Source organism: Staurois parvus, unplaced genomic scaffold (genome assembly GCF_062004578.1).
Source record: "Staurois parvus isolate SC_StPar_1 unplaced genomic scaffold, SC_StPar_1.0 ptg000178l, whole genome shotgun sequence".
Lineage (NCBI taxonomy): Eukaryota > Metazoa > Chordata > Amphibia > Anura > Ranidae > Staurois > Staurois parvus.
Window position 1 is genome coordinate 1,783,239 of NW_028317974.1, and position 16,147 is coordinate 1,799,385.

Consider the following 16,147-nt stretch of genomic DNA (forward strand, 5'->3'; position numbering starts at 1 on the left):
TTAACTGACTGATTTTTCTTCCTTGAAGTCACAATTTATTGTTTAGGCTCTTTATACATCCCAGTGGGGCAGCTGTCAGATAGGCTGATGAAGGGGAAGTTCTATTCTCCAAAACATGTTTCCATTATTCGTTTTGATTTGAAAGAGTGAGAGAGGCTGATTACCATCTTCAACTGTTGTTCCTGGATTCACATATCAGTGATCTTGTGTGTTAGCAGCATGGGCTGTCATGCTGCACTCCAAGTGATGGCTATGTGGATCTTAACTCTAAGATGTCGCATACCCTTTGAGAAAAATTCATTTTAGTACACACACGCGCCATTCCTAGACTTGTGAATGCATTACTTACTGAGTGTTTTAATGTGTGCTGATTAAATAAATAAATTACTGCACTATGTAACTCCCTTGCGCCCCTTTCTGCTTCTTTGTCTTAAAGATTGTCTTTGCTTCCAATCTATTCTTAAAGTGTTACTAAACCCAGGACCCTGCATTCACTATATCTGGTCTCCCACAGTATACAGAACATGGAAATGCAATTATTTAAGTCAATATAAACTGCTAAATATCATTTCATCAGCAGTTAGAGCAGCTGTGTGATTTCTATAAGTGTCCAGCAGAGCACTGGTTAAAGCATGTAGGAGGAGTTTTCATTCTTCCCTGATTGTCCTATGAGGCTGCAGGACCCCCGACCCTCTGTCTGGACAGTGCCGATTGGCCCTGTACAGATCACATGAACTCTCCCAAGTAAAAAAACTCTCTAGCAATACACACCAAACTTAGTATGTGCAGCTTGCCCCCAAGGCTTTGTTCTATCAGAAAGTGGAATGGGGACACAATGAAGAGGATTACCCCTTAGGTTCCACAATGATTATAGCAAGCATGCTTTACTGCATATACAGATTGATTTTACTGTTGTTGGTTTACTAACACTTTAAGGTGGCAGCAAATCACATAGTCATTGATAGCTAACTAATAAATACTATACCAATACCCTGGGGATTTCTAAATAACCCCCACTGTTGTTGAATATATCATATTTTAATATTTATCAGGATTTATTTAAATATTTTTATATTATTTAATAATTCATTTATATACCATAAGGCCTTTGGTGGACTGGTGAATATTATTTTTCATAAGAGCATAAGGAATGTTTTGGGTTAGGATCTGGTCATTGATCACATGGGACAATTGTTCTTTTGCTCATGGACTTCAGCTGCTCTTGGATCCTTATATTAGCTGTGAAGGGGGTCAGGTGAAACGAACTTGACATTCCTAACCAAGCTTGAATTATATTTCCCACCTGTTGTCCAAGGTATTTGAGATTATTTAGATAACGCATACATATCCAACTGCCATCCAAGGGGGTTGATTTACTAAAGGTAAATATACTGTGCAAAGCAAGTGCATTTCAAGAGCACTGCAAGTGCAGTTGCTTTAGATCCAAGGGAAAGCTCTAAAATGAGGCGAAACTGTGCTGCTTTCTTTAATCCAATTATGTACAAGCTAAAATGCTGGTTTTTTTTTTTGCATATCCCCCTCAGATCTAGAGCAACTGCACTTTCAGTGCGCTTCGAGTGCACTTGCAGTGCACAGCCTATTTGCCTTTAGTAAATCAACCCCATGGTTTATGGACTCCTTATATATCTTTTCCATTCTCTTTTCTCCAGGGTTTGTTATACTACTTTTGCAGAATTTAGTATATACAGTATTGCTGTTTTTTCACAAAAAAATTAGCGGAGTCAGATACTGGAATAAAACTATTCCTTTGGATTATTTACTTTTTTAAATTAATCACATTATGACCAGGAAAATAAAGTGCTTTATGTTGTGTTTATATGTTGTATAATTGTATATTCTATTTTGTGATCATTGTATAAGTGGCAAAACTTTACCTCTTAAATAAGACATCATGCTGATATATTCTATCAAAATATGTTATTTAATTTGGTACATATTTTTAATTTCTAGCAGGACCAGTCACCTTTGCTGGTCACCTTACGTATCAGGCTTGCTAGGAATATTTGAGCTCCACTGCTGATAAATGCTTTAACATACTGCATAGTAGTTCATTTCTCCATTCTTAGTCTGGAAATACACAAGACATTTTTCATACAGTTTGACCTAGATTTATCAAACAAGTATTATGCCAAACGTGTAACTATAAGTGTGGAGCAACCTCTTAACCCTTAAGCAGCCAATATAAGGTCCCTCAGAAATAAACAGGCATAGTTCTTGAAGAATAAGAATGGTATAGTCAGCTTAATCTGCTCCCCAGACCATTTACTCTGCTCCCCAGACAATTTACTATTATGTCGTCTAAAAGAATGGTAAATGACCCAACTTATGAAATGCGATTTTGACAAACCAAATAATCTCTATAGCCTGAGCAAGGTCCAAGCTCTCATCACTGTAGCAGGTATGTCCGACAATCTCTGTGAACATACTTCAGAGTGTTGTCTCTACATGCTGAAGTATTGGGGATCATAGGAGAAATATAGAATGGCCCAAAACTGATGCCCGGCCTAGGATCTTGTCATGTCTGAATTTATCTATGAATGAGATTTTAGCTTAATTACCTAGCACTTCAACTGAGAGGAAAGAGGGGCAGTGCAGATATCAGGAGGTTAGTGCTGGCTTATGACAAGACAACAGTATAAATCAGGTTATACTTTCTAACCTGTCCCATTGGCTGCTATAATTTTAATAAATGTCTTGTATCTATCTATGAAAGGATTAATTCAGTTATTTGGCCAGTTGGATAGAAAGCTCAGAAAATCAGAAGGGTATATTAAAAATCATATTATAAAAGCACAAACTTTTATTAGAATCATTTTTAGCTGTATCTTATAAAAAGATAAAGAAAGAATATGAACTTTACTTTCTGGCACCATTTAAAGCTTCTCAATAGGTCTTTTTAATTAGCTTAGAGACTATAAGATGCAAAGGCTCAGCAGTAAAATATCATCCTTATGCATACATACATTTATCTCTGATTTTAATGGTAGATGTTGTGGATGTTTGGATTCTATTTACATATATGCTTATTTTGTCCTAAGATACACAAACTGAAGGAATATTTTAGTTTTAACTTTATGCTTGCTAGTATAAATAATCTCTTATCCACATAATTGATTAAATAAAAATTTGTGTAAATTAATATACGGTTGTGCTCAAAAGGTTGCATACCCTGGCATAAATTGTGAAATGTTTGCATTTGTATTGAAAATTTGACTGATCATGCCAAAAAATGTCTTTTATTTAGGGATAGTGATCATATGAAGCCATTTATTATCACATAATTGTTTGGCTCCTTTATTAATTATAATGATAACAGAATTCACCCAAATGGCACTGATCAAATGTTTACATACCCTGGAATGTTTGGCCTTGGTACAAGCGCACAAGGTGACACACACTGGTTAAAATGGCAATTAAAGGGTAATTTCCCACATCTGTGACTTTTTACATTGCAACTAGTGTCTGTGTACAAATAGTCAATGAGTGTGTTAGCTCTCACATGGGTGCACTGAGCAGGCTAGATACTGAGCAATGGGAAGCAGAAAAGAACTGTCAAAGACCTGCAGAACAAGGTAATGGAACTTTATCAAGATGGAAAGGGATATAAAATGTTAACCAAAGCCTTGCATATGCCAGTCAGTACTGCCCAATCATTTATTAAGTAGTGGAAAGTTCGGGGATCTCTTGATACCAAGCCAAGGTCAGGTAGACCAAGAAATTAGTACTGCTTGGACCTTGAAGAAGGGGGTATACCCCAAAGCTTTTCCTGAGAAATTGTAAGTTAGTGCAAATTAAAAAAATATCAAGGACAGTACTCAATTGTTTCTGTCACAGGTGCACTAATATAACTACGATCAACTCAAGCAAGATGGAAGATTCTGCATATAGCCACATGAAGAAGCAGTTAACCAACCTAATCACAAAAGAAACACAAATCAACAGTGAAATCTTATTTCTCTCAAGATACAAAAAGAGGAATATCATACCACAAAGTCTCTGAACCTAAAATACTTGTTCAAATACACTGAACTCTCCTTAAGCAGGACTTTACAGACGTACCAGCAAAAGATTAAAGAATAACCTTATTCATAAACTGTATTGTAGAAGGGTAACAATCAAGAAACAAAAGCAGTAGTTTGAAACGCTAACATCATTGGACCCTACCAGCATTAAATTAAGAATCAAGTGAAAACTTTACAAACACAGCTGCAAAAACTTGCCCTGAATGAAATGCAAGTAAAATTCCAAAACCAAGAGCAGATTGTTTTAATACAAACCAAACAACATAAAACCAACACATCTATACCTCTTGCTAACAGTGACCTGGAATCCAATCCAGAATCCCAAGTTATCCCTTGTGTAAATACCAACCTGACTGAAAATGTGGACATAACAGAGGAACTTGGAATTATCAATTTATCAAATCATAAACTTCAGAACCTGGAATACCAGTCCTCTCCAAAGGCCTCATATTCTGCCCAGACACCAAACTGAATAATTTACAATTATTGTCAGATATGGAGGAATTCTTCAGGAGTATAAGGCTCAAAGAATATTTTCATAGTAATGAAAGGAATCCTATGACAATGGAATGCAACAAAAAAAAAATAACAGCAGCTTCACACCTCCACAAGGATGCAACCCCAAACTGGACACCTATATTGACAGCTTCAGACTGCGAGTTACATCCCTGATATCCACCCAGCAAATGAACATTTTAAACAATTTGTCACCACTGGAGTGAAGGGCTATACATGTTCTATGCAATAATAAGGCCATCCCCATCAAACCAGTGGACAAATGGGGAGCAGTTGTTGTGACAGGTACCAACAAATACATACAAGAGGACTAGAGACAGCTGGCAAATGCTACTTATTATAAAAACTGGATTATGATTTGACCCAGGATTTTACTAAGCAATTAAAAGGTCTCATTAATACACTACCAACCATAAGCCAGGAAATCAAGGCAGACCCATCATAACAGGAATGGACACACTTACTGAACAAATATCAGGCCTTGTAGAAAAAATATTAAAACCAATAGACATGAGTACTGCTATTTTCCTACAAGATTCAACAGATTTTCTGATCAAGATCAACAATATACAATTACCACCAAATACACTTCTAGTCACTATCTATCTATCTATCTATCTATCTATCTATCTATCTATCTATCCATTCAGTTGTATCTGAACCTTGGCAATTGCATGGAACGTCACTCGTAAGTGACTTTTTCCATTAATTCTCTTAGCAACTATTTTACAGGGTAGGTTGCCAGGTCTTTCCCCAACCCCTACCATGCAGCAGATCCCGCATGGCCAGGGATGAATTCTAGTCACTATGGATGTAGAATCTCTGTACAGTAACATACCTCACAAGGATGGGTTGGCTGCATGTCAAAGATTCTTATCATCCACATCAAACCATAAATACAGCACTGAGGATGTTACAAAGCTCATTGAATTCAGTCTTACACACAACTACTTCACTTTCAATAATGTCATCTATCTTCAATATATGGGTACTGCTATGGGAAGTAAACTGACACCCCAGTATGCAAATTTATTTATGGCTGACCTAGAGGAAAAATCCCTGAACAGTATACAACAAAAGCCATACAGATACTATTGCTATATTATTGATATTTTAATTATAGGGACAGAAGGTGAAGAAAATCTAAAACAATTTTATTCATTAATCAACAACTTTTACTTATCAAACTAAAAATGGACTATTCAAACACACATGTCAACTTCTTAGACACTAAAGTACACATCAGAGATGACAAGCTGCACACACCTATATACAGGAAACCCACTGACAGATGTAACGATCTTCATAGTTACAATTTTCACCACAACACACTAAACTGGCCATCATACACAGCCAGGCCATCAGATATCACCAAATATGCTCAGACCAGGAAGACAGAGATAAACATCTCAGGACACTAGCAGACTCCTTCCATAAGCTGGGGTTACAAGAACAAAACCATCAACACCGGAATAAACACGACCTTGAAAACCCAAAGAAAAAATCTACTCCAATACAAAGTGAAGAAAAAAACAATTAAGTGTACCTCTAGTAACCACATATAATCCAGGGATAAGAAAGACAATCAAAGATTTACAACCCATTATAACAGAGGACGATGCTCTAATAGTGTCCCCCAATACTGGCTTTCCAACAATTACCTAACCTCAGACATAAACTAATAAACAGGAAACTCCACTTGGATAATGAAGTCACATATAATGGCAGCAAACCCTGCAATAAAAAAATTCAAACTGTGCAACCAAATCAATCTATCTAAAAGTGTCACATACTCAAAGGGGACCTTCAATATCACCGGACCATACAGCTGCACCTCCAGTTATGTTGTGTACCTTATCCAATGCAAAAAATGTATCAAAAGATCTTATGCTGGCGAAACAGAACAAAATTTACAAAAAAGGATGAACTTGCATAGGCACACCATCAAGGAGCATAAGGAAGACAGTTTCTGCTCATCATTCTGGGACATCATTTCTCACAACCAGACCACACTATGGAAGATCTCAATGTCTTAGTTCTTAAGGAAAATTTCCAAACTATTCAGAAAAGGAAAACTTTCGAACTAAGAATGATAGTTCTGTTTGACACAAATAATAATGGCCTAATTCTAGACCTGGGTTTTCTAAATCACTATCCAACAGTTTAAAGACACTCTCTGTGACTGTCTCCCCCCTGTCTATAGCTCCTTCTCTGTCTTACCTCACTAACTATGCTAGTTTAATTACCATTTCTGTGTACATTTGTTGTTTTTGTTTTTTTTCTCCCCCAGAGATTGTCTTATTTTAACATTCTGCTAAAACGTTGTGCATTAGTGCTGCTTGGACCTTTAAGAAGGGGTACACCTGAAAGCTTATCCTGAAAAATTGTACAGTCAGGTCCATAAATATTGGGACATCGACACAATTCTAACATTTTTGGCTCTATACACCACCACAATGGATTTGAAATGAAACGAACAAGATGTGCTTTAACTGCAGACTGTCAGCTTTAATTTGAGGGTATTTACATCCAAATCAGGTGAACGGTGTAGGAATTACAACAGTTTGCATATGTGCCTCCCACTTGATAAGGGACCAAAAGTAATGGGACGATTGGCTTCTCAGCTGTTCCATGGCCAGGTGTGTGTTATTCCCTCATTATCCCAATTACAATGAGCAGAATAAAGGTCCAGAGTTCATTTCAAGTGTGCTATTTGCATTTGGAATCTGTTGCTGTCAACTCTCAAGATGAGATCCAAAGAGCTGTCACTATCAGTGAAGCACGCCATCATTAGGCTGAAAAAACAAAACAAACCCATCAGAGAGATAGCAAAAACACTAGGTGTGGCCAAAACAACTGTTTGGAACATTCTTAAAAAGAAGGAACGCACCAGTGAGCTCAGCAACACCAAAAGACCCAGAAGACCACGGAAAACAACTGTGGTGGATGACCGAAGAATTCTTTCCCAGGTGAAGAAAACACCCTTCACAACAGTTGGCCAGATCAAGAACACTCTCCAGGAGGTAGGTGTATGTGTGTCAATGTCAACAATCAAGAGAAGACTTCACCAGAGTGAATACAGAGGGTTCACCACAAGATGTAAACCATTGGTGAGCCTCAAAAACAGGAAGGCCAGATTGGAGTTTGCCAAACGACATCTAAAAAAGCCTTCACAGTTCTGGAACAACATCCTATGGACAGATAAGACCAAGATCAACTTGTACCAGAGTGATGGGAAGAGAAGAGTATGGAGAAGGAAAGGAACTGCTCATGATCCTAAGCAGACCACCTCATCAGTGAAGCATGGTGGTGGTAGTGTTATGGCGTGGGCATGTATGGCTGCCAATGGAACTGGTTCTCTTGTATTTATTGATGATGTGACTGCTGACAAAAGCAGCAGGATGAATTCTGAAGTATTTTGGGCAATATTATCTGCTCATATTCAGCCAAATGCTTCAGAACTCATTGGACGCCGCTTCACAGTGCAGATGGACAATGACCCAAAGCATACTGCAAAAGCAACCAAAGAGTTTTTTAAGGGAAAGAAGTGGAATGTTATGCAATGGCCAAGTCAATCACCTGACCTGAACCCGATTGAGCATGCATTTCACTTGCTGAAGACAAAACTGAAGGGAAAATGCCCCAAGAACAAGCAGGAACTGAAGACAGTTGCAGTAGAGGCCTGGCAGAGCATCACCAGGGATGAAACCCAGCGTCTGGTGATGTCTATGCGTTCCACACTTCAGGCTGTAATTGACTGCAAAGGATTTGCAACCAAGTATTAAAAAGTGAAAGTTTGATTTATGATTATTATTCTGTCCCATTAATTTTGGTCCCTTAACAAGTGGGAGGCACATATGCAAACTGTTGTAATTCCTACACCGTTCAACTGATTTGGATGTAAATACCCTCAAATTAAAGCTGACAGTCTGCAGTTAAAGCACATCTTGTTCGTTTCATTTCAAATCCATTGTGGTGGTGTATAGAGCCAAAAATGTTAGAATTGTGTCGATGTCCCAATATTTATGGACCTGACTGTATGTTAGATTATGCTAGAATTCTACTTTAATGTTCCTATCACATGACAAGCGGACTGATTTGTTGCTATAACTCCATGTATGTTCTCATTTTCCTTATTTAGTTTAAATCTGCCCTGTGATGGGAAGTTGAATTGTTGGGGAGCCCATGCTTTCATATATATTAGCACTCACAAAGTGCCATTATATCTTAAAGGACAAACTGCAATGCTATAGATTTACCTACACAGGGCTCAGCATGTAAAATGCAAAGGAAGGGGGGACTTTATTATATCTACTATATAAAAGGGACATTAGATACTGGGTTTCTGTATACACTGGTAAGGACCGTGACTGAAGCATTCATTACTAAGTTGTGTAACTTTATTGAACATATAGTCCACTAAGCACTAATTTTGTTTTTACCATTTTAGAATAAGAGAAAGAGACAATAATGGATCGTATGCTCTGTGTTTGCTGAATGATAGAAAGATTTCACATTATCGCATTGACCGGGATAAGACTGGAAAATTGTCAATACCAGAAGGGAAGAAATTTGATACTTTATGGCAGGTATGATATCTCTTTACTTATATTACATTCTTTAATTTTTTTATTTTCCTTAAAAGTAGGAAATATATTGGGCAAAACAGACATCAAGAAATTACTGAGATAGTGTAAAAGCTGTGATAAATCACTTACAGACAAAAAAGAAGAAACACCAAAATGTTTAGGGTAACATTGGATTCTGGATATGTAAGGGCTGAATGTGAAGGGTTTAAGGTAAGTTATGAAGCAGGAGGAAGATGGAATGGCATTCTATAAGTAGTTTATTTCAAATAATTATTAGTGGTAGAGTTAAATATGTTAGACTGGAGATGATTGTTTTTAAAATGCAAATGAAAACAGCGAGGATGATTAAATTCTGTAGCTAGCTTAATGGGAAGAGAGGAATAGATTGGTGGGTTTAGAGCAGCTTTTCTCAACCAGGGTTCTGTGGAACACTAGGATTCCTCCAAAACTTACCATAGGTTTCATGAGCTATGAACTATGGTAGATATTAATCCCCAGCTACACTAACCATCAATGTAAGAGGGCAATTTTCTACTGACATCCAGTGTAAGAGGTTACCATGAATAGTAGATATAAATTTTCCTTGGAGCTGAGAATGATTTCAATAGTTCCTTCAGAGTAAAAAAGTTTGTGAAAGATTGATTTAGAGTATCTGAAGTTTCAAAAAATTAAATTAAATACATTTTTGAGACTGGTGTGAATCACACAGGGAAAACAGTATGCAAAAAAGTGCAGTGCTAGTACTGGTCAGTAGCAGGTTGTTGCACACACAAGTTACCAATGGGTCATGTAAGACTGGAAAACCCCTATTATAATTAAGCTTGTAGCAGGAGTTGAACATTTTTACAAACATAGTATATATTGCATTTATTCTCAAGTTTATGGCTAATTGGTGACCAAAATTTGCATCAGATGAGGGTAGTATTGAGTGTCAGCTAAATAAAATAATCTGTTACACAGGCAAGTTTTGTTCATGGAAGATTAGGCAGGGTATTAGAAAAGTCATTTGAGCATTGTAGAGGACTTAGATGGTAATATGTATGACAACTTTCTGGATCACTCACCTCCTTTTCAATAATTAAACCTTTGGGTATACAAACTATTATAGATGTGGAACATGAGCAGTATATTCCATAATAATACCAAACCATATGCCCTTCATTTCTTGTCGAATGCTCCAACAGCCGGGATAGAGGGGGGGAGATGGGGATTTCACGCTATACACCAGTGGGTAACAACTATGTCACAATGTTTTCTATGAACAACAAACCAAAAACAGGGCATATATTTTGTTTAGTGCTTTTACTCTGAGCTCTAATTCACACTTTAGCAATCTGGAAATGCATGCAGAAAAACAGACAAGCAAAAATCCTCCAAAACATGCATTTTACTAGTGGTGCAATTAATTCTTAATGGCACCCCAAACACAGGTAGCAGTTGGGAATACATGCAAGAGTCACTTACAAAAAAGGTGCAGGAGCTACTTTAGTGCATTTGGTGCATAGGGCAGCCCTCTCATTTGAACAAATGAGAACAAAAGCATGAAAAATAATGTAGGTGTGAATGTGGCCTACATAGCAGGTGTGAGCTACATACTGAAAACATATCTGTGATTTTTGTTTTTTTATGAAAATGCTTTTGTTTGTTATTTTATTACATTTCTTTATACACATTTTTTTTCCAGTTGGTCGAGCATTATTCCTACAAACCCGACGGACTTATCAGAGCACTAGCTAACCCATGCTCACGTTCTACTGCCTTCAAAAGTATGAGTGGCGGTACAGGTAAGTAATAGGGAAAGTTTGACGTTTGGCTGTTTATGAAAATTAGGTGTTTTTTGTAGAATTTCTAGGTGTAGGTTTTAGACAGCAACCAATTCCCCTCTTCGGTCTGTGTTTTTTATATTCCAATAGTTTTTATTGAATAATTTTTCAGAAAACAAGTATTACAATGAACAATGTTCTATCGCATATAAAAATATAAAACACAGATAACAACGAACTTTGTCACAAAGCAATTGGCATTTGAGGCAAGACACATATTACAACACAAATTGGGATTGGGTGTAACTCACCCAACCAACATAAGAAGGAACATTGTAGAATAGAGAAAAAAAGAATAAAGAAGGCAAAGAAAAGAGTGGAGGAGAGGGTCAAGATGAGGGAAATTAAGCCACAGAAATGTATTGAATCCATGGGTTCTATATGTTATCAAATTGTTTCGAACTATTGTGTAGGATAAAGGTGAGTTTGTCATTACCATAATCCAATTCAGTTTCTTTTTAACATAATCAAGCAGAATAACCAATTGCTTCCAATGTCCAGCTATAGTAATTGTTGCTGCCAACAACATATAGGTGATCAACTTATGAGACTTCTTGGGAACATTATCTGGAAGTTTATGAAAGAGCACTGTCTCCAGGGATCTGTGAATATTTACTCCCATCACTGCATTGATAAAATTTAACATGCAAATCTAAAATCTGGTTGCAATCGGACATTGATACCAGATGTGATACATAGAGCCCACCGGGCCACAACGCCTGAAACATATTGCAGAAGCAGATGGATGCATCCTCACAATCCGAGTAGGGACCAAATACCATCTCAACAATGTTTTATAGTTTGCTTAAAATAGGGTTGTATTGATAGAAATTTTGGATAGTGCCAGGGCAATATCTTGCCAATCTGATAATTCGTAATTGACATCTAGGTCCCATTCCCAGTGCTCCATACAGGGAAGTTTATAATTCGGATCAGTGATGAGAGCATATACTGTGGAGACACGACCTCTGGAGAAATCCCTATTCTGGCAGGAAAGTTCAAAGGTGGTGAGCAAAGGTGAATCATCCAATAAAGTAAGCTTCGAGCAGAGAAATGAGACAATCTGGTTATATCTGAAGATTTCAGTAGCAGGCATTTGTAGCTTGTCTTTAAAATATTGTAAATAATGTATGCAGGCACCTTTAAGATAGTCTCCTATCCGCAACAAGCCTTTATTGATCCACCATTGAAAAGGGGCAGGTTTTAATCCAGGTACAAATTCATGGTTGCAAAAAAATGGAGCTATGGGTGTATGTAGAGATGCTAATGACTTACGATGGCGTACTCTGTCCCAAACTGTCAAAGAAAACAACAGAGTGAGGCACAGTATAGGAGGGCGCAATCGATTAGGAAGCAAAAGTAACGTACCAACAACCCAGTCTGTGTTTTTTATTGCTCCTTCAGGCTACTTGTCAGTTGTCATTGGGCTATATTCCTGTTTTATGGGATCTTTCTTGAGTTGCTCCTGGTAAATATTTATGTTCCTATTGTCTGAATAGATGTAGTTATATCCAAAAGCCTAACTGCAGATAAGTAATAATTTTTTCTGTATATCTTGGAGTTCAGGAAATGTATTTCTCTTTGTGATTGGTGAAATAGATTAGTGCCTGGGAAATTGAAAAAAAAAATCCTTTTCGCTGGTCCTAGGGGAAAGGTCTCAAGTCAGTGTTCGTGGCCATTCCCCTAGGTATCAAGGCTAATGTACACAGAGCAACTTGGACACTTGAATGTTTCCATCCCTCTTCTGCATCTGGCTGAGACCCTCCTCTGTGTTGCCTTCCATGGCCGTGGTTTGACTGCCACCAGAGAAGCCATCCTGCTTTAATCCTGTGTATGTTTATATGTGTATACAGTATGTGTTCATTCTGTTAATAAGATACTTACCTCTCGCTATTTCCTGAAGAAAATGATTTGAATGAACAAGTCCCCATATCTATTTTGAAGAAATATGTGGAAGTTTATGCACAATTTTGTAAAAAAAAAAACTGTGCGGGGACTTTAGGAGAATTGTATGTTACCAAAACAGGATGAACGGTAATATTTATATTTGGTGTTGTTGCGCTATTTAAATCCTGTAGAATAATAATAATCATACAATAATATTTGATGATGTGCTTACAAGCTCTATTTTTAAGATTTTTCTAAATAATATATTTGGTTTTAATTAAAACTTAATTGTTTGGTTTCTATAAAGTCCCATAGTCTGTTTTCTGTTTGGGCTACTATGTAATTTTCTCCAACAGGGATGTTGGTACCAATTCTGTTGAAACGTTGTAAGGATTCGCCTTTTTTTCTTATATTAGTCACTACATCTCAGGAGAGACATAATAAAACAGGGATACAGCCCAATGACAGGTAGTACTCAGATCAAGAAAGTAGTTAACATCCCCGGTCATATATAGTATAAACAAAGTAAATGAGAATAGTGTCCCACTGGTTGTCACCTATAATCCATGCCTAAAAGGTCCAAGAATGATCACAAAAGCACTGGGGCATCTTCTGTACTTGGATGAAAAATTACAAGAATTATTAACACAATTGCCTATCTTGACAGACTAATAAGCACCCAATTTAAAACAGCTACTTCTATGGCCGTTATCTGAACAGCCCAGTATAAAAAAATAGTATTTTCTAGCAATATCAAGCATGTAAAATCTAAAGGATGCATAAAAAATACTTTTAAGTTGCCTACGCAATAGTAACTTGTATATATACAGTCAATAAAAGTTATTTTATATATTATAATGTTATGTACAAGTAATGTCATTCATTGTCCTCATTTGTCTTTCAAAGCAAGGATATGTGGCACTGAATAATTGCTAGGTTTAGTGTCTTTCTATAGCATAATGCTTTGCTAACTGCTACACATACTGTGTGAAGCATTTAATCTAGGTTTCAGTAAAATTGGTGTAAAAAGAAGCATTTGAAAAATTATGCAAATGGTAAAGACCTATGCGCTGCTATGTTCCAACTATAGTAATAATATCAGGGAAGAAGATTGCTGCATTCACTACTCTGGTGTACTCACACTCAAATTAAAAAAATTAAAAAAGATAGCGCAGCACATTTTTTTCATTTGAAAAATTATGTTTCATACTCATTTAATGTAAAAGTATTTGCTATAACTAAAACATTTGTATACAATGTTGTTTAATGTGCAATACATATCAGCTTCCATTCTCTAACCTGCATTAAATTAGCAGCTGTCTATGAGTTACAACCCACATTTTGGTATATTTAATTCACCTCTAACTTGCTCTAGGTTTTAAGTTTGCAGCCATATACGAATGAGTTGTGGCTCCGATTCTGGTTTATGTAATAAAACAACATTTTTTTTACTGTGTAATGTAAGCTACTGGGGCACAGGCTGATTAACTACTTTCTACATCTGTTTTATCCAAGGTATGTTTCCTTTTCCAGAACGTCATGGACTTCCTAGACCTCCTACAGGGGTAAGGTGCTTTAAAAATCCTCCTAATATGTATGTATATAGAACAAGGCAAAGAAACAAAAATACACTACTAGTGGATAATGAATTATTAAGTGCTTGGCTCTGTATGCCTATATGACATTTTATGTCTAAAGATATTTCTAAAAAAAGTCACATTGCAGGCTTTTTTCTGTCTTCCATAAGTTATCGGAATAAGTGGGTCAAATGTATGCACTTGGAGAGTCACTAAAATTACATAATTCTATTCAAATTCACATTTATTGTGTCTTAAGTAAAGATTTTAATCTCTACCAGTAATAACGTGTGATTCATTCTAAACATACAAATTAAAATAAAACAAAGATCTCTTCTTCCGATGCTAAAATGGATTTTTTTGTCACTCAAACCAGCAGTTCACGTCAGTGTGCTTATGCATGAATATTGGGGGGAAAATGGTGCATGAGTCCTGGAAAACCTATGATATAGGGGTTATGTAATAATATGATGGAAAGAACACTGTGTAACTGTCAATGACAGCCAAAAACAATTCTGCTTTCTGTCTAAACTGCTGATTGGCAAAACATTGCTCTTTGAAATGGTTTATTAAATTAGCTTGTTATTGCTGTTTTATTCAGAATGTATAACTTATTATTTCATGAACATAACTGATCATTTTAAACACTAAAAAATCGATTTGTCTAATTTTGATACTTAGAAATTAGAAAAAAGAATTTCAGTAATGGTGGCCAACATACTGTACTTATATTGTACTTGTATATGTAAATCCTCACCTTGTAAAACAATCCATTCAGTTTAAAATGAAATGAAAGGTAAAACATATATATATATATATATATATATATATATATATATGTATATATATATATACGCTGCTCAAAAAAATTAACAGAACACTTTTTAATCAGAGTATAGCATGAAGTAAATTAAACTGCTTGGATATTGATCTGCTCAATTAAGTAGTGGAGGGGGTTGTCAATCAGTTTCAGCTGCTTTGGTGTTAATGAAATTAACAACATGTGCACTAGATAGGCAACAATGAGATGACCCCCAAAACAGGAATGGTTTTACAGGTGGATGCCACTGACATTTTTTTCCCTACTCAACTTTTCTGACTGTTTTTCACTAGTTTTGCATTTTTGGTGATACCTGGACCCTACAGAGGTTGCACAGGCAGTCCATCTCCTCCAGGATGGCACATCGATATGTGCCATTGCCAGAAGGTTTGCTGTGTCTCCCAGCACAGTCTCAAGAGCATGGAGGAGATTCCAGGAGACAGGCAGGTACTCCAGAAGAGCTGGACAGGGCCGTAGAAGGTCCTTAACCCATCAGCAGGACCGGTATCTGCTCCTTTGTGCAAGGAGGAACAGGATAAACACTGCAGAGCCCTACAAAATGACCTCCAGCAGGCCACAGGCCACTAGTGTGAATGTCTCTGACCAAACAATCAGAAACGGACTTCATGAGGGTGGCCTGAGGGCCCGACGTCCTCTAGCGGGCCCTGTGCACCATAGAGCTCGATTGGCATATGCCATTGAAAACCAGAGTTGGCAGGTCTGCCACTGGTGCCCTGTAAGAGCAGGTTCACCCTGTGCACATGTGACAGACGTGAAAGGGTCTGGAGAAGCCGTGGAGAACGTTATGCTGCCTGTAACATCATTTAGTATGACTGTTTTGGTGGTGGGTCAGTGATGGTCTGGGAGGCATATCCATGGAGGGACACACAGA

The 16,147-nt window shown here is 37.1% G+C and overlaps 1 protein-coding gene across 6 annotated transcripts in view; it reads left to right on the forward strand.

The window, feature by feature from the left end:
* Nucleotides 1–16,147, forward strand: part of SYK (spleen associated tyrosine kinase) — a 189,887-nt gene that overhangs the window by 120,819 nt on the left and 52,921 nt on the right. For all 6 annotated transcript variants that reach the window (XM_089677147.1, XM_089677146.1, XM_089677143.1 and 3 more), the window contains 3 exons: nucleotides 9,010–9,148; nucleotides 10,833–10,932; nucleotides 14,374–14,423. In XM_089677147.1, coding sequence (XP_089533273.1) covers nucleotides 9,010–9,148; nucleotides 10,833–10,932; nucleotides 14,374–14,423 — 289 coding nt within the window. The remainder of the gene's footprint in view (nucleotides 1–9,009; nucleotides 9,149–10,832; nucleotides 10,933–14,373; nucleotides 14,424–16,147) is intronic.